This window comes from Argiope bruennichi, chromosome 3 (genome assembly GCF_947563725.1).
Source record: "Argiope bruennichi chromosome 3, qqArgBrue1.1, whole genome shotgun sequence".
Classification (NCBI taxonomy): domain Eukaryota; kingdom Metazoa; phylum Arthropoda; class Arachnida; order Araneae; family Araneidae; genus Argiope; species Argiope bruennichi.
In genome coordinates this window covers 41,427,365-41,450,410 of record NC_079153.1, presented here as the reverse complement: position 1 = coordinate 41,450,410, position 23,046 = coordinate 41,427,365, and the positions used below count along the sequence as shown (strand labels likewise).

Genomic DNA, 23,046 nt, shown 5'->3' with positions numbered 1-23,046 from the left:
ATTGTTGCTAAATATATGTACATACATATGCATATATATATTTCCCATTTCCTTCTAAACTGTGTAATATTTAACCAAATTTTGCACAAAAGAAAACATACTGTCAAATTTTCAATACAGTCAAGTTCAAAAATTGATTGAATATTCAATTAATTAGAAATTAATCAAAATCCACCTTTTTATCTCATAGTAACTTTAGGGAAAATTATCAAAGAAATATTTTTAAATGTTTAAAATTCAAAATTTTATCATTTCATTGATATCAATTCCATTTCTGCATAATATTTTTTTAATTATAAATTTTAAAATAAATAAATGAAACAACTTTGATGATAATTCACAACTACTCTGCCACTACTTGTCAAAATTTCTGTTTTATTTTAATACATATCTTTATACCAGGTTTTAATTTGTTTCGAAGTCATGATTTAATAGTATCTAAAAGCAAGTATTAGTCAATCACTCCTTGGAGGCAAGAAAAGTAAAGTTCTTTTGAACAAATAATGCATATTTTCAACAATGGCAGTAGCTTCAAGCTATGAGAAATTAATCAATACCTTGCTTTTTTATCTATAGAAACTTCTTAAAATATATGATCTCAATTAAATAATTAATTATCCCTTAAATTGATGCTAAGTTTGAAATCAAATGATTAGAAAATAATGAACACAGATAAATTGAATTTATTGCACACATATACATTGATCTAACTCATTTATCTACTTGAATTTTCTAAAATGGAAATGGGTTTTAAACTTATAACACTGATCCTGAAACATAGACATATTCATCAGGTCACCATGGCTGCTTTAAAACTTTTAGTTTAACTATTAAATATTCAAAATAAAACTATCAATTTCTTTATAAGGTATATCATGCAAATCATTCCACATTTTTACAATACAAGTTCTTTGAGTATTTTTTTTTTCTTTCTGGACAGGAAAATTAAAGAAGTTTGTACCTTTAAATCAAACGGAATTTTATTTACAAAAAAATTAAAAAGGAACAAAGATTGCAAATTACATTAAATCATAAAAATAAATAGATTTAATAATAATAAATAATCCATTCTATTCTAGCTTAAAATGAAGCTGGATTGAAATAAAAATTATATACAAACAAGAGTGAATAAAATGCTAAACAGTAAAATAGTAATAATAATAAGTCAAAAAATGTTTTTAGAACTAAAATACTGATCTTACCAACACAAGGTGCATAAATACTATGCAGTGAAGCAATTTTTTCACTATTATATGTTTCACTCATTTCAACAATTAATTTGGATAAATAAGAAGCTGTAGACATCTAAGAAAGATAAAACTGAATTAACAGAAAATATTTTTATAATATAATCATCTGACAAAAAAGTTTTCTTATATGTGATTAATGAGCTTCCATAAAACATACAATTATCAATTTTCAATATAATTGTTATCAGATACTGTATCTATTCCATATATGGACAATTAAATTTGAAGCAGATAACTATAAAAGAAGAAAGGAGAAAAAAAAAACTTAAATTACCTGCTGAGCATAAATATTATAAGGATCATTCACATGACTGACGATAGCACAAATATTGACATTCATATGCACAGGTTCCGGAGGCATATAATCACGGTTAACTTTATTCTTTTTATCTAAACAAAAAATGTGAGAAAAACTAAAGCTTATACAATCAAAGAGTTATAAGAGGAAAATATCACTTTTCTTTATATATATCTTTTAATCTAATTTAAATTTTAATTAATTTTCAAATTTTTATCTTAATTTAATCAATATTAACTTTATTCTAAAATGCTCTTTTAGTTCCTGATCCAACTCCACCTTTTTTATTTAATTAATGCTAAACACGCTTTATAAAACTGCACGTCTCAGTATTTTCTCTTGCTCCGAGTAAAGGCATAAAAATGCTTTCAACATTCTTTTAAAGATGCCTAAATTTCTCTATTCTAAATCGACATGTCCCTATCAAAATCTCATTGTAAAACCATTGAAGGGAAAATTTTGGGTTCTCTTTCGTTTTTGTGTCACGATGTATGTAGACTGACATATTTCTTACCACTTATACATAAATTATGCCTCCCGGGTTGGAATAAATTGAAGTTAAAAATTCAAAAGCGTCTTTTCTTCTGCCCTACAACAGCTAAAAATAATTTTTTACATTTTATATACTTAGAAAATACAACACCCTTTTTTCAAATTTATTTTCTTTTGCTTGCCAGACAAGGTTGCTGCTGCTTCTGGCAACTTTTTAGTATTCAGCTTTCAATTTAGTAATCATTTTAATAGTGGTGATGCAATGCAATTATGCATTACTTATTTTTATATTAATTATTTTGACATAAAATTGTTTTGGGAAATATTTCATTATCTAATTTTATCACTAGCAAAAATCCTTATGTTCTGTTCAGCAAAACCTCTATGTAAATGTATAAAAACCGCATCATGTTCAAAATATTGCATCAGAAATAATGATACATGCATCATATGAAAATGATAACAAAGGATTTTAATCATGCAAGTTGAAAGATCCTGTTGCAAGGAATTCTATTTTTCAACGAGTGTAGCACCTTCAGAATGCTAAACAGCAAGCAGCCACTTGTTTACCAAAGTAATCCTTATTTTTCCTTCATGAAACTTAAATTCTGCATTTTTATAAAGTCTAAAAGTAAATGAATATTATAAAGTCTAAAGTTAGTGAATGTTATAAAGTCTAAAGTTAGTGAATGTTTCTATACGCAAACAGTTTAAGCCAATTCATTGAGATATTTATAATATGATCTCAAATCTACAGATTACATTAAATAGATTAATTCATTCCAGAGAGAACATATTTAATGAAAATTGCTTGCTTTATTACAAAATGGATCAAAACATAATGGTAAATGAGTAACAATTTCAAGGAAATATACTTAGTCCATTTACACTACAGGCCTTAAACTGGATAATCCTGTAGTTAAATTTAGGATAGCAGATTAAATTGTCAAAATACAGTGTGGTTATAATTAGTTTCACTTTGAAATGGTCATAAAAGGAAAACTTCTGAACCAAACGTTATTAAACTTGGAAACAGTTTAAAAGAAGTCATGGAAATTTCTTTTCTACCAAAAAAATGTTCAAAAACTCACCACCAGGGGTGAAATGGTGCTGCATCAATATTGTTAAGCAAAATAGGACATGAAGACACAGGTTTAAAATGTGTTTAATGGTTTCTGAAACATGTTACAAAACATGTTCAATATGGCTTCCATCGTTTTCTAAAAGCAAGTTAAATTGCATTACACCATTCTCAAAGTAGTTCTTAGCATATTTGGAAGAATTTTACGCACATGTTGGTATATCACATCTTTCAGTTCCGCTAAATTGTTTAGATTCTCACCATAAACAGTTCTTTTGAGATAATACACATTGAACATGCTTTGTAACAAGTTTCAGAAAAGGAATAAACACACTTTAAACCAGAGTCTTCATATCCTACTTTGCTTAACAATATTGATACAGCTTCATTTCACCCCTGGTGGTGAGTTTTTGAACTTTGGGGGGGGGGGCAGAAAAGAAATTCCCATGACCTGCTTTAAACTATTATGGATAAAATTTGGTCCAGTAGTTTTCCTTTTATGACCATTTTAAAGTGGAACTTTAATTATAACCACTCTGTATTTGTTGAATGATTTTTCCATGTTCCGGGGAAAATGCAGATAAATCAATCGATGCAACCATCGAAGAACATGTAATAAAAAACTTGATAGATCTATTTCATAATTTTAGAAGGAATAAAGTTTCTTTTTTATATAACTTTAAAGTTGGCTTTATAAAGTAAAGAACGCTGCTACTACCACAAAATGTGCAAATTATCCAAATAATTAAAATTAAAAAATAGCAGAACAGCATTCAAGCATAATAGTGCCTTTTTGAGCAAAAATCAGTAATTAAATTAAATTAATTAATTAGTAATTAATTAAAATGCGAAATTTAGTAATTAAATATATTATTGAAACTTGCTTCAACAATGAATGGGTGGGGGATTAAAAAGAAAAGTCAAAATGACTGGTCCTAGTGTTTCTAGGTAAATAGAAAATGTCATCTTTCTAATATTAAAAATTAAGTGAAACTTTGAACATTAGCATTAAAAATTTTCAAAGATATTACAGTGCAAAAATTTTTTCCTCATCTTAAAATTAAAAAAAAAATCATTTCAATTATAACAAATTTTTTTGCCATATATTGTCCATTGTTTTTAATTAAGTTTGAAAAACATTTTAAGTATATTTTACAACAATATATTTAACTGTTGAATTGAATTCAAATCTACTAATCAATTACTAATATTTCATCTTGATTTCTTTTCCCTTCGTTGATGATCAAGATATCAAAAATGGAAACAAATTCTATAGCAAATATGCATGAATTATGATCAAGATATGAAGATTTGACTTATTTTTTCCATATTGAGTGTTTTAGTATAATGCATACTTCATTTTTTTGTTGAGATTTTGTAGAACTTACAATTAAGGTTTAAGTAGAGAATTAAGCAATGGTTTTAAAGTGTGCCCATTCTTAAGCTACTCATTCTTGTGATATTATTGGATATATAATAATACAAACAAAAAAAGTTAAGAAAATGCATATGAACAGATGCAAGGCTTCTAAATTAATATGAGTTATATGTCTATCAAAATCTGAAGTTCAAAGGTATTTTGTTAAAAAAGAAATTAAGACCAAGCAAAGAAAAAATATTTAATAGAAATTTTCAACAATTATTAATCCAATCTTGGCAAACCAACCCAATTGCCAAAAGTGGTCAGTGGATCATTTGTAAGAAAATTTGGCCTCCAAACATGTCTCCCAATAAATATATTATAAAAGGCAATTTGCTGAATGATCTTTTATTTTTAGTTCTCCAAAACAGTGCCAACTCATATATATAAAGAATACATATCTTGTCATCATCATTCCCAAAATTATGTTGATGAGAGTATTGTAAACAAATGCAAGAAGAGATGCCCTATAATAATATTTTATCATTCTGTGAAATCAATTCCTCTCCTTACCCACAAACATGGATTTTGAATTCTTAAATTTAATGCATACATTATAACTGAGGCATATTGTCATTACATTTTCTAAGTAGAAAACATATGTGAGTGAGAGAAAAACTAAGTATAACAGAGTTTTTAAGTATAACAGAGTTAAGTATATTTTTTATTTGTCTCAAAAAAAAAAAAAAAAAAAAAAAAAAGGAAAGTAGAGGAACATAGATGGTCTGTGATGACATATTTAGAGATCATGTGACGAAAGTACATGATGAAAGCACTTCATCTCTGCTTTTAATAAAAATGAATGTGTCTGCATGTGTCTTTGTGTTGACGGTCTGCAGGCTACCCCCATTTGATCTAGAGCTATCAAATTTGGTCCAGATATATTTTAGAGGTGGAAATAAGCACCTCAAAGTGATTTTCTTTAAATTTCAATTTGAAATTTAGTTACAAAACAAGCCAAATTTTAATGTTTTCTCACAATAACTTCCGAAAATATTCCTGCAAAAAGATGATTTTTACAATGTTCAAAATATTATCTTTTCAATGATGCCTAAATTAATAGCTGTAAAATACTTTAGCCTAGATTTAATTAACTTTCAAACATGTCTTTATGTGTATTTCACCAGAATATTTTCATTACTATGAATGGAACTGAAATTTTCATTGTTTCATCAAATATTTGATGGCTTTATTTTTTAAAAAAAGTTTCTTTCATTATTGAAAGCTGAAAAGAGATTCTATTATCTATATGGATCTATAAAGTTTATAGGAAAATTTTTTTAAAAAAATGAAGTTACAATACAGCTAAATTTAGAAGAAAGATGAAACGAGCATAATAGTGCTAGAATGTCATGCAACTGGTCTCTATTAGAAAAGTTCATAAATACAATGAACAGAATATATGTAAGACCATTAAAATAACACGGCTTTAATGTTTGATAGTTTGATGGAATCATGAAAATGAACTTTTATCTAAATTATGCAACTGAAATTAAATATCTCTATTGAATCAGCAAGGCAATGAACTTGAAAAATTAAATAATTCTTTTTTACTTACGAGTATGTTTCGTTCCGGATGGAAACACGGCCAATTCCAAAAACACTAATGCATCCCGAATAGAAACAGGAACATCACTAGATATATCATTATCGGGACACTGGCATAAATCAACTGCAAAAACATTATTTCTCTCTTCATAAACCTAAGAAGTGAATTTTTTTTTTAAAGCTTTCATACTGCATACCAGATAGAAACATGAAAAAAATATGAATATAAAAGTTATTATCAAGGCTTCTTACTTGCATTATAACAATTTTCCTATCAACAAAGTTTGCAAATGCTCTAACAGACTCTGCAGACCATTTATCCTGGAAAAAAAAAAAAGAATGTCAAAGAAAAAATATTCAAGATATCTCAATTCAGTGGCTGCTATATACACTTATAAGTACTAATGTGAATCATTGATTTACGAATATCATGTTTGATAAATTACAATTAAAGAAAGGTGCATTTCAAATATATATTGTGATTCAAAACTTATCATTTAAATTTCATGGGGAGGTAGGAAATATCTCAAGAGATCGATTTCTTGGAAAGTATGTCCATAACTTCATCTGCACGAACGAATTGGACAAGTGAAATGAACACAAGGAAACATTAAAGCAAGTGGATAACGAATGTGATCTTTATTCCGACAAGATAAAGTATATTCGTTACCAGGAGTTCTCAAAATTGCGATAATTTACACGAACACAGGATTCACAGCACCGTTGCATTGATCACTGAATATTTTCAAAAACTCCTGGCATATCCACTGAGATATGTGGTATCAACATGATGGAGGCTCCAAACGCAATTGTTGCATCTGAACTGAAAATTCAGAGTTCAATGGATTGGCAGAGGTGGACTGATATCTTGGCCACTCAGGTCACCTGAATTATTGCAAATGCATTTCGTTTTCTGCTGGGCCATGAAAGACCATGTGTACGAGACCCCTGTCGACAGTAAAATGGCCCTTGTTACATGAATAGTGGCCATCGTAAGCATTGTCAGTGATATGCTAGGCAATTTTGAAAATGTTCGGCAGTCAATGCAACAACACTGTGAATTCTACTTTTGTGTAAATATTCACAATTTCGAGCACCTACTGTGAACTTGTACTTTACCTTGCTGGAATGAAAGTCACATTCATTACCATTTAACTGTATTGCTTCCTTGTGTTCACTTCACTTATCCATTTTATCCATGTAAATGACATTTTACAAACATATTTTCTTATGTGAAATCAATTTCCTGCCGTATTCTCTAGACCCCCATGAAATTTGAACAAGAAGTTTTGAATCATCCTGTAGTGATATGTTTATTTTTTAAATAAGTTTTTAATGTTTGATTTCAGAAACTGGAAATTTGTTTTTAAATGTAGGTACTGAATCTTTAGTTTCACTCAATAGCTCATAAGATAAAAAAGACTCAAGTCCCCCCCCCCCCAATATCAGTGGGCTAGTCATAATTAAAGAATAGCTCTAATCCAATCCAAACTTAAAATCCCTAGACTACAAGATTTAATAAGATTTGGAGGAAAAGGCACATGCCCAAACTCATGTGACTGTGGACCATTTGAAATTTGTTATTGTGAAGTCAATGGCTGACAGACAAGAATGTGGTGCGTTTGGTCATTGATGACCGATTGGTTGCAACTAGGGATTGCAATACCAGTATACCGAATACCGGTATTTTGAGCCATTTATACAATTTTGTAATACCGGTATTCACAAGTTTAAATACCGGTTTTTCGGTATTTATTAAAAATTTTTAAAATTGTCTCCACTATATGTTCAGATATCGCGAACATAGCAAAATAGTATACGTTTTTGTTTTTATGTCTCCCTAAGGGCGAAATTAATTAGCTAATTAATGGCTTAATTAATTGCTTCAATCTAAATTAGCGAAACATGGATTATCCCTGAAAGAAAATATTGAATCCATAACGATTGATGGAGCAACAATTATGAAAAAAGTTGGAAAGTTGATTGGTGCAAATCAGCAGTAATAGAAACTTCAGTAACAGCAGTAATTCAATTAGGAGTAATAGATGTATTATACCAAAAAAATAAAGAACAGAAGAATCCAAATGCTGTGGATATAGAAACTTCGGATTCCAACTTTGAAAAGAGTAAGAGTGAGAGTGATATTCACAATGAAGATAATGACAATGTAATTGTTGAAGATATTGCTAATGAGGATGAAATATTAACCTATCAAGAATTGCTTCCTATAATTTATAAAGTTCGAAAAATTGTTAAGACATTTAAACGTTCCCCTATAAAAAGGATATATTACTAAAATATATACCAACTGAAAATAAAACAGAATATATATTAATATTAGATTCTAAAACATGTTGGAACAGTTTACTAGTAAGGATGGAACGATATTTGAAACTGAGAAATCCAATCCAAAAAGCAATAATCGACTTAAACCTGTAAATTAATTTTTCAGATAGTGAATTCGACTTAATATTCAGAACTATATCAGCTCTACTTCCAATAAAACTGACTATTGAGGCATTGTGTCGGAGAGATAATAATTTATTAACAGCTAATGCAACAATAAATTTCCTGTTGCAGTCACTGAAAGAACAGCACACATCACTATCTCAAGAATTATGTATTACATTGAAAAATCGCACAGAAGAAAGGCATACCGAAATAGAAAATGTTTTATGGTATTTACATAATTATAATGATTTTAAAAATGAAAATGAAAAAGAAGAAAAGAAAAGAACCAATTCAAATCTGATTAAGTTTAGAGTAAATTTTCTTAAAATTTTTTACCCACAAACCTATCCACATTCAGAAGAATTCGGTTCGATTATCGAAGATTGTGATGTCACTACTGTCGATAGTGAAAAGGAATTGTCTCTTGAACAAGAATTAGAATTAGCGATAAATAAAAAAATTTCAACGAACCAAAATACAATACAGAAATCAGCTATATCCAAAACCATCCGACAAGAAATCGATGTATTTGAAGATGAGGGATTTAGAGGTAAATACTTAGAATAAATATATCGCGCATTGCTAACAGTACCACAAACTAGCGTAGATGCCGAAACTGCGTTTTCGACAGCTGGTCATTTTTGCACAAAATTACTTTTCAGGCTTAATGACAGTACCATTGATGCATTATGCTTTTTAAGATCACATTTCAAAAGTTTGTAAAAGTATCACAGACTGAATAGTGATATTTACATTTTTTTTGTTATTTAAATAAATAAGATGTTTTTTTACTTTTTTGTGATTATATACTGTTATAATTTATAAATTACAAATAATTTTTTGTGATATTTACACTCTCTAACAAAACTGGCAAATAAAACAAAGAAACACCTGTGTTTTCTTTCTTTTTCTAAAATTTCTAATACCGGTATTAAAACCGGTATCAAGATTTAAAAAATACCGAATACCGGTATTGGAATTTTGGTCCGGTATTGCAAACCCTAGTTGCAACCTTTAAGAGGCATGAGTTCAAATTCAAGGCCAACATTTTGAATAATTATTGTATTCTTTGATTTGCCACGTTGTATATAATGCATTTTTCTCACAAAGCTTCTACGATTTTTATGAATTGCAGATTTGAGAGAGAAAGTATGATTAAGCAGTGTACAAAGTTTGGATATTTAGGTTTCATAGCTGTTTCTGCATGTCTGTCCCCAAACAATTTTATAATTTGCTGATACTGGCATATGAATCTGGTTTTAAAAATCAATTTAGAAATGCTTGTTGTTAAACCTTCTAGAACACAATTTTCCATGACACTAAAAGTTTTTAAAGTAGCAAGTGAATTTATTTTTTAAATATTGTGTTGAAAACAGTAAAATTAGGCAGACCCTCTATTAGAATGCTAGAAATGATTGGATAATTTTAGTCAATGACAATAAAAAAACTCAGTTTGGCAAGCAGTGTTGTGACTTTAACAAATATTCATATAATTACCATGAGACCTAATTAAGAATTATATATTTAAACTAAGATAATTTCAAAGTACTAAGAAATTTATAATCTTAAATGAAAAAACTCAAATTTGTATTGAAATGATTTTTTAATGAAAAAGAAGATTTATGGTTTTATGTGAATGGGAACAGGGTGAAATAAACATATTATTTGGATGTCAAGGTTTGTGAGGTTGTGACTTATTATAACTAATCTATTTTATTACTATTTGAACAAAACATTTTGGTGACCTGGACATGATACAGAAACAGCCTAATCATGGTTATAAAAAAATTAATTAATTAAACATGCATCATGGTTATAGAGTATGCATTGAGAAAACAGAAGTGTGTTCACACTGTGTTTAAGAAAACTGCAAATAGTTTATTTTTAGGAATTTGAAAAAAGAAGTGCCAAATGGCGAAGTTGTAAAAATGAAATGTTTAACTTTGGATTGTATTTACAGTAAATAAAAAGACGGTGATGATATAATTTTGAACAATATCGAAACAGATGCAGATTTTGAAAATAAATATAATAAACTTGAAGAATATTGAGAAAAAATAGATTTAGTGAGGAAAATGAAAAGCTCTTCAATAAGATATGTTCCTACAGTACAGATGAATCAGTAACTTCATCGCCAAATGAAAAATTGTTACATTTCGGCGGCGATTTCAAGGGCTATTTAGGATTTTGGAGCCAATTTCAAAGAATGCATACTGATGAGGATTTGGCTCTGGAAGATAAAATTAATATTTTTTACAGTACATGATGCAAGGAAGTCAATCTTGCAAATTTATTGAAAGTTTCCTTGCAACATCTGAAAACTATGAAAAGGAAATTGAAGCTTTAAAGAACAGATTTGGGAGAGAAGAACTGTTGATAGAATTTTAGGTTCACGAATTATTAGTTTTTGTTATATAGAATGCAACAGAAAAAATGGGTAAATCAAAAATATTCCTTATTTGAATGATAAATTACAATCCCATTTGAGATCCGTAGAGTCAATAGGACTAACACGTGAAAAATATGAAGCCATTTTATTCCCTCTTGTTGAATGATGTATCTCCGAAGAATTGATGAGAGCTTGGCTGCGAAATCCAAAACAATTGTCGGCCGAAAAAGTAATTATGGGAATAAACTTAAGAATTTGCTTTAGGCACAGAATGCTTACGGCTTGCTAGAAATAAAATGAAATTTGAATTCAACAATGGTCATTTGAAGAATAAGAAAAAAAATTTAGATGAGACAGTGCCCACTACAAGTAATTTATTTTTTGGTGACATGACAAAAGACAGTTTCAATGTGCATTCTGAGACAAATCCCAGAAAAGTAAAGATTGTATCTTAGCACAAAATCGGTCTTTAGACAAGAAAAAGAAAGCTATAAGTAAAAAGAAAGTGTGTTACGTTTGTTTCAAGCAAGGGACACAAAGCAAGGGATTATAAATCAAAAATCAAGTGTATGATTTGTTCTAAATGGCACCACACAATCATGTGTTTTGAATTATTTATAATTAAAAGAGAGATTTTAACAAATAAGACGATCAACCTGCCACATTGATTGCCGAAGAATATTCTAAAGCTTTATTACTTCAGACTATACTTATAAATATTGTTTGAGCATTGACTGACAGTGTTTCTCAGAATTCACATATATTGAAAAAGACTACCGAAGAACTAGGACATGAACCTGAAAGTAAGAGAAGTTTAGCTCATTCATTGTTTGATGGTGTTAAAACACAAGTGAAAGATCATGCTCTGCATGAGATTAGTTGCCCAATTGCAAATATTCTCTTGATATAAAGGTTTCGAATCAGTTATCTATTTATGGATAAATTTCAAGACTCAAAAGAGGATTTTGGAATAAAGAATTAAGAGAAAAGAAAATCTGGATAGCTGATTATGGAGAAGGTTCTACTGAAATAGAACTGTTGATTGGTGAAGACTTTTGTGGGAAACTTTTCACTGGACTTATACACAAACTTGAATGTGAATTTATTGTGTATGAAACTTACTTAGGTTGGGTCTTAATGGGTACAACATAAAATAACCTTAAAAGCACATTATAGTCAAGCGCTACTGAAAGTATCACAATGCTCACACATAATAAGAAATTTGAACAATTTTAGGGATCAAAGAAGATTTTTTTTTTGAAAAATTAACTATTGTAACTTTTATATACATTGCAAGTAAAATATTACCTTATTTGCAGGCTCAATATCAACAAGACTACATTCTTTAGCAATGCCTGGGAGACTCAGAAATCGAGGTTGTATGTTTTTCACTCTACAAAAAAAAAAAAGAAAAAAGCATTAATTAAAATCTGTAATAAAGAAATGGACAGAGCATCCTTAATTTAAAATGAGAATATTTTATGCATTTACTACCTTTAGCAGGCATGGCATGTTGACAAAAGATTAATTACACTAGATTTTTATAATGAAATATAAGTGTTTTACTGATACATCATCAATGTTAGTCCTGAGAGGCTATAGCAATATGATTCATGCTGTATATATAAATTATGTGAATGTAAGAAATTATTTACATTGAGTTATTTTATTTAAACACTATGCAAAAAAGTGCCTTGGATAAATTTTTAAACAGCAAAAAAAAATTGATAACATAAACAGTTATTAAACATTCCAGATTGCTAGTACTATGCAGTATGAGTGAATCTAACAAGCATTGTTTTGTTTTTTTCCCTAGAGATATGGGCAAGCTAATATATGGGTATATTAATCATAATTTATATGCAATGAATAAAATAATGAAGTGTTTTTTTTAAATGATAAAAACTGGAAACAATTAAAACCTCAAACAATTACAATTTTCACTTATATACCATTTATAACATTTAACTTTTTTAGATAAAGACCTCAAATCGAAATAAATGATAGATAGCAATATTAGCATTCTTGGATTTTACAGTATCAGTGAGATTGTCAAAGATTCTAGTGCAATATGAAAATGTATGAGTATGAAAGTTTCATATGCAATATACAAAATTAAACACCGTAAAGATATGACTTTTTGTTACATAAAATCATCTACAGAGCAAAAAATAAGCAGATTGAAAAGAAAATTTCCTTGTTTCTTATTTGTAACAACATCACATGGAAACATATTTAAAATAAGTAAGGAGGATTTTTTCTAACAAATCAATAATCATTTTGGAAGTCTAACTATATGCACCTAAATCCTCCCTAAAAAGGGAAATTATTATAATAAAAAAAGTTTGACTTATAAGCTTTATGTTAACTTTTTCATAATATATGCAAATTATATGATTATTTATTTATTTTCCATTTAGATATATTATTTCAGCCACAATAAGACTGTTTGAACCCTTTGTTTAGCATGTAAATTTGGTGAATTCTGATGCATTTTATAAAGCAAAATAAACTCTTTTTAAAAATTCTTGATAAAATTTTAAGAAACTTTACAGGTTTGTTTTATTGTTGACAATAAAACAACAATGGCCTCAAATAAATTTCCATCAAAGAAACATTTTATTTGTAACATATTTATAAAAAGTAGAAGATTTATGTTAATTATTATTATCAAATTCCTTTTGCAAAAAATTTCAAAACAGATATTTTAGAATTAAAAATTTTTAGCACAGACAACTTTGTTTATTGTTATGATATAAAAATAAAATATGATATAAAAAAAAGTTTTGGGAATCCATAATTATCATGTATAAAACAAAAATTTCCGAGTCAAATTCTTTTTTTTTTTTTTTTTTTTTTTTTTACTTCCAATTTTTTTTAGAAATGTTATAAATATACAGGTAAAAAACTCATTTCACAAAGATTTTTTTAAAGTTCAAAATGTAGATGCATAAAACAAATTTCAAGGTTTTAATCTAATTTACAAACTCCACATAGCGAAATTGGCCACAGTTGAAATTTAAATAGTTTGCCTCTAGTTTAATATGATTTATTCGAAACCTCACTACTCTTCCAAATGAATACAACAAGGCAAACAAACTATAAAAGTGCATTCCCAAAACTTTATTGAGAATGCACATTTCCCAATAAAGTTTTTAAAAGAATCTCAAAAAAATATGAAGGGAAAAAAATCAATAAAATTCATCAAAATATCAATGCAGCTTACTGAGATAATGAAACAATTTCTGTGTTCCCATAATCTATGAAATATACCAAAGCTCTTTGTTCTTTATTCTTTACAACTATCTTTCCATTCTCAGTTTTTACAGGCAATTTAGATCCAATTTCTTCATTTGAATCTTCATCACTTTTATAAACGGATTTGATTCGACCTCTGTACCACATTTTATCTTTACTATACTGAATTAAATATAAACTACCTGTATAGAAAGAAAACAGGAATATTTTAAAACATTTAAAACAATTTATAAAAAAATTTGTTTTCTTGATGATAAATCTCTATTTTATGATCTATTAAATATTATTATGCATTTTATACAGGAAAAATTTAAATACATTTTATAAGAGAAACAAATAAAGAATAGATAACAATATAAAAATCAATGGTTCCATATGTATTATCAAATTAAAATAAGTTTGCATTTTTTTTTTTTTTTTTTGAAAATGCAAAAAAAAAAAAAAAAAAAAAAAAATTGTATTTTATTTAAGAAAGTGTACTACTCTTGATTTTCTACTTTTGATATAAATCAAAATACTACTTTTGACTACTACTTTTGATATAAATCAAAATATAAAATCATTATTAAAGTTAATTCAAAAACAAAATATTAATTGAGTTATCAACCTTTTCCCTTACTGATTAACTATTTCAAATTACATTTATATTTTTCAAATATTTATAGCACTCAATTTACAACTTGATAAGAATAATCTAGTATTATAGAAAAATTAACAGAATTAAAGAATGTGTTATAAATATTTACTAGAGGTAACCATAAGAATAATTGCTATATTTGAAAGTTACTATCAAAATAGAACACAAAACAAAAGCAAATTAAAAATTTTGCAACTCCCGTCTTTTTTTAAAAGTGTGCTGACCATCAATTTCAAAAACTCAAAAATATTAATTATTTATTCATAAATGCAAAATGTGTTTAAATCAAGAGAAAAATACTTTAAAAAAAACAATATGAATATAAAATCATTTACTAAGAAATTTTTTGAAATTCTACTTCGAACTGATCTAACAAAATACAAACTGTTTAAAATTCAACAGATAAATAACACTGAAGATAAGAGTAACACCAAAATTCTTCTATCAAAATAATTTTCACCGAACCAGAACATAATTTGCAATTCAACAAGGAGCAATTTTCAATCAAAATTACTCTACTATCAATTAATGATATCCAAATGAGAAAGAATAAAGTTGCTATTGAGAGGTTACTTAAAAAATATGCAAATAATGATTCACATTTCTGTTATATATATTGATAAAATATTCAATTAATTTTTTTTACTATTTCTTCGAAAAAGGACTAATCTTCCCAATTAAATCTTATCTGAATTCAAAGACACAGAAATTGTAGAGTTAGAAATAAATAAATAGATAAATAAATAAAAGAAAGAAAAATATATTATAAGGCACAAAAGAAAAGAAAAAAAAAATGTTCAAAATAATACATATATCTTTGACACAAATTTAATACATAAAAATATATGCCTATGCCAAATTGTTGAGAGCCTGCTCTAAATTCATTTGGTCAGTAAGCTGATTAGAAGTTCTCACTTGTTTTTAACTTATTTAAAAGTAACATTTTTATTTCTTAAGATTAAAAATAAAAATTGAAACTTAAAAAAATACTGAAAATAATATTGCAATTTAGCCTTATAAATTATTAACCACTTGTGCTGGAAAGACATGTTATGCACACTGAAATGTTTTTGCCACAAAATCGCCATTGATATATACACATTGTCAGACATTTATCAGAAATAAAAGTACATGAGACCCGCTCTAGTGAGATTGTTTGTCAGACAACAGTTCACAGGAGCACAGTCTTATGTGAAAAATGAATTCATTAAGAATATATAAATCTTTTTCTTATTTCAGTAAACTATGGAATACTTTGTGTTGCCTTGCTACGAGTTAAATGGACTGTTTGTCAAATATATCTGGGAATCTTTTCACAGTGCAAGTGGTTAAGTGATTTATAATGAGAAATAAATCAATACCATGCTATTAAATATAAAATGTAACAATTTTAAAACAAATAAAAATACCTGGTTCTAATTCAGTAGCTTTAAATTTTTTAGATTCATAGCCTTTGCACCATTTATTAATTGCATCAGACATTGTTTTCAGTTTGTGCAATTCACTAAAGCGTTGAATAAAAAAACTTGATGGATCTACGATATGAGATACTAGAACTTTTTCTGGTTGCACTACAAATAAAAGTGAAACATTTAAAAGTAGACTTCAATAATAATAATAAAAAAATGAGCATGATGCATTGTATCTTTAGATCAAAATATTTTATAATGTCCAAATATTACAATAAAAATATTTTTACTATACAACATTGAAAATAATTTATTGCTTACTCTAAAAAATAACAAAATGCAAACTAACAAATTTTAAAATTCAAAGAACTTTTTAATAATTAGTTCACTTTTTTAATAATCAGTTAAATATAAATGTTCACATTCAAACTAAATATTATTTTTATATATAATATAATATATTTATAACTAAATATAATTTCACATATTTTTCTATACTTAGAAGTACAATATACAATATCTCACATCTTCCTTTTTCATTTATTTACACAATAGTTTGGATTTTATACAGATTAGCAATTGAAAAGAATCCATTATTTAATATATTTCCTTCACTCACTATACATGAAGCATTAAAGAGGGAATTAAGAGAACATAAAAGAGAAAGCAAAGCTCTGAAATATTTCCTTAAATATGAAGTGAAAATTTACATCATAGCAATCTAATCATTTTTAAACACAGGATAAAAAGAAATGATTAGAATATTTACTTAATGCAAAAAATTAAAAAAGTAAATAAATGCTTTTTTCCATTATTAAAATAGCAATTTTGAAGTCTTAAGATAAGAAATAATGAGGAATATAAGAATAAAAACCATTGATAAAGGAATAAAGAATAAAAATCTTTGATAAACAGTACTGAAATATTTAAAAATATTTTTAGTGTAAATAATTGAATTATATATCTTTGAACCTCATTGTTATTTTACCTCCCCATATTTACAAAACTATAATTCTAATCCTAGTGGATCCAATAGTCATTTCTGTATCATGTTATTATTAACAATTGTTAACAACAGCAGAATCAATAGGAATATAATATTTTCCAGTATTGGATTCATTTCATATTCATGCGATATTGTAAAGTAAGCTAAACCAATTCAAATTTCAAAGCCACTGTACGTCATACTTTGGCAGTTTACAGTTAAAAATAACATTTCATTTTATTTTACTTTATATTTTCTTTATATTATAATTCCAGTTCTTACATTAGAACTTAAGTTTTGGATTTTTTGACTTTAAAAATTCAATTTATATTACTTTCTATGCACATTAGAGTAATTCATGTTGATTAATATTATTAAAATATACATAATTTTAATTACTTTACAAATTATTATATTTCCGAATTTATAATATATTTATTTCATTTGAATTATGTATTCATTTAGTTTTTTTAATGCAATTTAAGCCCTGGAGTGTAAAAAAATTGAAAAACTGCTGACCCTTAAAAGAATAGAATATGGTATGATGCATGCTTAAAAGATCCGTAGAAATGCCAAAGATCATGCTTTTAATAACTCAGGCCTTTACAAATAGAAACATTAGTGTTTTTGTATGACTAATATCTTTTTTTCTCTCTCTCTCTCCTAAACAGCCAAAAACTGAAAAATATATTCTTAAAATTTGAGCAATCTTAGTCTTAAATATATATATATACTAGCTGACCAGGCAAACGTTGTTCTGCCATATAAATTATTTCTAGTGAATATTTCAGTTGTTAATTAAAAAATAACGAATGCATTGTAAGTATGTGGGGATGGGATCTATGACAGAAAGAGGAATGGAGCGCAATTCATTTTTCAATACACTGTATTTCATTAACGTAACGAATATATACATTGTTTGATCTCTTATAAGTTAAGTGAAATAAATAATATGTTTTTCATCCTAAAGTATAAAAAAAGTGAAATAAAGAAAATCAATATTCATTTCAAAGAGCAATTGAGTGTAGGATATTTTTTGTCAGTCCGTCTTTAGCCAACACAAATAAGCTCGATGGTTTGCCCACGCGAGAACATGCCACGTATAATTGTCCGTGTGAAAATCATGGTGTGCCCAAATCTAAGCCGCAAACAGACATCGTTTGGCCTTGCAACTTATTGATTGTCATTGCGAATGCCAATCTATTAGGAGATTGAACGCATTTGAATTCAATTGGCACGTCTGTGAGAATCATTGGAATTCGTGGCAGCAAAACATTTTCGGCTGGGAATTTGTCATTCAAAATGCTGGCTCCGATAACGTTTTTCACCAATTTCTTAATGACCAAACGTGTGCCATTGCACAGTCATGGTGGGTCCAAATTCCGAAGTAAAATAACCGGAGATCCAACTTTCAGTCAAAAAAGGTGTGGTGACATGCCTGGCAAATCCAGTGAGTTCAAAAACTCTGTTGGATAATTTACAGCTTTGTTACTTATCGCAAACTGCATGATACAAAGTCATCTGGCAACGACTGCTGTATCTTGAAGTTTAAATTGTCGTCGTCCATATTTTTTGCTACCAAAATGGCTCTTTCTGACAGTCGCGTATGATTTATGTATTGTGTGCGTACATCGGGAAATATGCGGTCAATGAGAGCATTTTGCAAATCAACGATAGTGCAGAAATTATTGGGCAATTTTATGCATCCAGTATTTTTATAGACAGCAACTTTTCCATCGCCGATATCTAACAATTGGTCCGAGAATGTGTCAGCAGATGGATCTTGTAGCATTTGAACGCGCATGTTTATTTTTAGTTGGACTTTTTCAACATTACACCAAAGTGGCGATGATTTCAAGCAAGTGTTGATCTCATCAGCGTATGTTGAATGTGGTATGATGGGATAGGGACACCCTAATTACCTAGCGTTATGCAATATACTTTACCACCTATACTCATACCTACTAAATACACATACAAAATTTCATAAAAATCTGTTGAGCCATTTCGGAGGAGTACGAACAACACAAACACCGTGACACAAGATTTTTATATATTAGGTTATTTATTGTATTTTTCTTGAAAACCATTTAGAAATTTAAGCCATTTGAAAGGCAAATAATTACATATATTATGGTGAGTGATGTTGACAATATTGGAAATAATACATGAATTGCAAATAAATTTCATAAACAAAAATAATTTCTTTGTGATCCAGTTGTTTTTTAATTGACTTTGTTTCGTATGATTCATTGCTCATACTTTCTTTCATATGATTCAGTATTCATACTTTCTTCCATATGATTGTAGTGCTTTATCTCTGTATAACAAAAATAAAGCACTAAAATCATCAAAAAATTTGTATTGTAGATTTTGATGAATCTTTAAGCTCAGATCTTCCTCATTCTGATAAACACATTATTAAATTTATGCTAGTCTGTGAACATGATAGCTCAAAAGTGTTTCGAGCTAAACAAATGTAATTTGGTGTATGGTCTTTTCACTAAATTTGTAAATTTTAAACTAAATCCATCAAAGGAAGTATGGCTGTCTAAGTACAAGTGAACAAAAAATAACTACAAAATATAGAGAGCGGGATAAAATTTGGTACACAGGTTTAATACCTAAAATGTAGATGTACCAAATTTTGAACTACTTAAATGATTGAACATCTGTCGATCTGTACTTTTGCAAACACAGTAATTCGAAAATGACTTAAATATATGAAATTTGATATGTGATTTGTGATAATAATTGTAATTTACATCAAATTTTAGTTCCAACTGATTGGAAAAAAGGCATTTAAAATATAGAACATTTGATTTTTTGGTACTTAAGTACTAAGCACATCCTAGCAATTAATTGTCAAAACTCACATGCTAATAAATATTTTTTGTAACTACTATCCCCCAATAGCATATGATTGAGTACATATGTACATGTACAAGTACATTTATTACAATTTGCAAGAAAGTTTTGGGAAGACTAATCATGTTGGTTTCTTTATGTAATGAAACAGAAAGAATTAGATTTTCTCAGTACATATTCCGACTTGAAATAAATTACAGTTTACACAAGACTTGAATAAACTATATGCAACAACTTTCTTTTTCACTAATTGATCTCAAATAATTAAAGTTTAGACTTTTAAGTAAGAATAGATGAGACTTAACAGTATGTTACTAATATACCAAGAAATGGGGAAAATTCAATTTTCATCAGTTAAAAATTGTGATGCATAGAAAAGCACAATAAGATGTAGAGTAGATGCAGATAGATTAAGTGGATTCCAAAATTTCTAGTATGAATTTAGTAGCATCTGGGAATAACAACCAAAGGCAAATTAATTAAAGCCTTTTAATCATTTTCATTTATCAATCAAAAAATAAGCATTCAAAGTGATAACATAATCCTGCATTTGTACATGGATTTTTTTTATAGCTAAAGGGTAAGTCAACCAACTGACTCTCCGACCCACCATGAAGGCACACGGATTTAAACCATACGACTGAATGACCGGACCGCCGCAATAGCAACACTGGCGGGAACTGTGGTTGAGTCCATCACCGGCCATGGTACAACCCTCCCCGAAGGAAGTACATCCCGTCATCGATGGGAGGTGTCAGATCCCCCACCTATTTGTGTACCCTCCAGGATGGTGAGATCCAACCACCATGCTGAAAGCCTCTCATCCTCTTTCGCAGTGCCCCCCCGGGGGGGGGGATATAGATCAAGGGTAAAAAAAAATATCGTCCTAAATTTAATTCATCATCTTTAAAGAATGACAAGTTATATATATAATCTAAATTTTTTTTTTTTATCAAACTGTGCATTTTGAATTAAAGTTCAAAATGCTTAATTTAAATAAATAAAAGAGTAATAAAATTCCCTACGCAGAAAATGTAATATATTTTCACAATGCATCTGTAAACATATGGGAACTGAAGTTTTAAATTGAAATTAAAATTCAAGTAGTCACAAAGGGAAAAGTTCCCCCTTGCTTTTTTTACGAGAGTAAACGATATCAAAAATAGTTTTTTTGCCAACAAAATTAGAAGAAAGCTTTAAATGAAGTCAGTTTAAATCAGTAGCTATATTATATTATTAACATACTTAATACAGTAGAAATATAAATAGACGAAAATTAAGCAGCAGCAAAATGAATTTGAAAGGAAAATTACTTCTTGCGTAATCTCTGTATTTAAAGGATGTCTGAAAACTGGAATGTTCTGTATTTGTTGATAAACTATCTTCTGAAAAAGTGTCAAATGAATCAGAGACTGATTCAGTATCAGCAGCAGCTGAAAATACAGGAAAAACTCTTGAATTGTAATAATATTAAAAAATAAAATCATTGCTAAAGACATGAAAGAAAATTTTTTAAAGTTGAACAATTCAAGACATATAAATAACGAAAATTTATAGCAGCATAATTTATTTATGATATTTCATTTAATTGAAACTCACAGATAAGAGAGAAAATTTTGATTAATGACAAATATTCCTAAAATTACATTGTAACTGTGTGAAATTGAGTTAGGATGACAAAATTAATCAATCAATGAAATAACGGCTTGTGTACAAAAATGACAAATGAATAAAGATAATTCACATAAGTAAAATTAAATAAATATATATTGATTATCTTCTATTCAAATAAGAGCCTTCCAAGCTTTTGGTCCTATAGATCCAATAAAAAAATATTTAAATCTGCCAAATTAGGCACTCTTTCAGTTTCTATATGGAAACTCTGTTAATTTTTATAAATGTTTATAATAAAAAATATAATTTAGGAAATTCAAAAATATATTTTGCAAGATATATCATTTGAGAATAATATATATCTTGCAAAATACATATTATTTTGCAAGATAATATATATTATCACACTTATCATCTTTATTGACTAATACAAAACCCTACTTGAACAAGAACTGTAAAATTGATGGACAGCACAAAATCAAATATTAGCAGAAAATTATAATGAATATATGGAAACAAAATATCATCATTTATTTAAAGTAACTTTAAAGATTTTTAAAAATGTAGTAAATTGACAGCATATCAATACCTTTTAATTTAGACATAAAACTTTCTGGGATGTCAGTACAAAAATTTTTGGGTAAATCACTGCTTGGAAGGAGAGCGAACCTAAAATATTTGAAAATAACTTTGAATTAAAAAATAATAACAACAATAATTATTATTATAAGATAAATGAGTTGTTAGGATTTAAAAAGTTTGATATCGATTAAGAAAATGAATAAAATATTTACTTTATTATAATTTATGCATATGTAACATATAACACCCCATTCAGACGACCTGATGCCTTTACGGATATGGTCACAAATCTGCCAACTGACTCATTGTAGGACCACTCCCGCCTGTGGACATTGGTTGGGAGATTCCCGAAAATTGTCGGCAAAATGACAGATATCAAAGAACCCCTGAAAACTACAAGAGAGGAGAAAGAAAGGAAAATGTGCCAGTCTCAAGACATGCACAGGTCGTCAGAACAAGGCTTTAAGAATACATGATACAGAAAAACAGAGAGAGAGAAAATGAAACTTATTTCATAGGTTCCCACCCACTTTTTCAATAAAATATTTAGAATGTCAATAAAATTTGATTTATTATAAATGAAAACATTATTTTAAAATATGCTTGCATAATAAATATAAAAAAATTAGTTTAGTTTCAGTTAGTTTGCAAAACATACAAGGCAGCCGAAGTAACAGGCAAATGAAACCGCAAAATCAGTCGAGTTTTGAGGCTGAGTGCTAAGTCAAGGTCTTATTCTGAGATATCTTTAGAAAATAAAGACT

General features: G+C 28.1%; 1 protein-coding gene across 1 annotated transcript in view; it reads right to left on the bottom strand.

Annotated features, from left to right (window-relative positions):
- Positions 1–23,046, bottom strand: part of LOC129963753 (RING finger protein 17-like) — an 84,390-nt gene that overhangs the window by 33,034 nt on the left and 28,310 nt on the right. The window contains exons 14-22 of the mRNA XM_056078289.1: positions 22,290–22,369; positions 21,400–21,519; positions 16,234–16,395; positions 14,156–14,369; positions 12,238–12,322; positions 6,342–6,410; positions 6,100–6,244; positions 1,525–1,640; positions 1,203–1,305 (exon numbers count right to left, since the gene is read on the bottom strand). Coding sequence (XP_055934264.1) covers positions 1,203–1,305; positions 1,525–1,640; positions 6,100–6,244; positions 6,342–6,410; positions 12,238–12,322; positions 14,156–14,369; positions 16,234–16,395; positions 21,400–21,519; positions 22,290–22,369 — 1,094 coding nt within the window. The remainder of the gene's footprint in view (positions 1–1,202; positions 1,306–1,524; positions 1,641–6,099; positions 6,245–6,341; positions 6,411–12,237; positions 12,323–14,155; positions 14,370–16,233; positions 16,396–21,399; positions 21,520–22,289; positions 22,370–23,046) is intronic.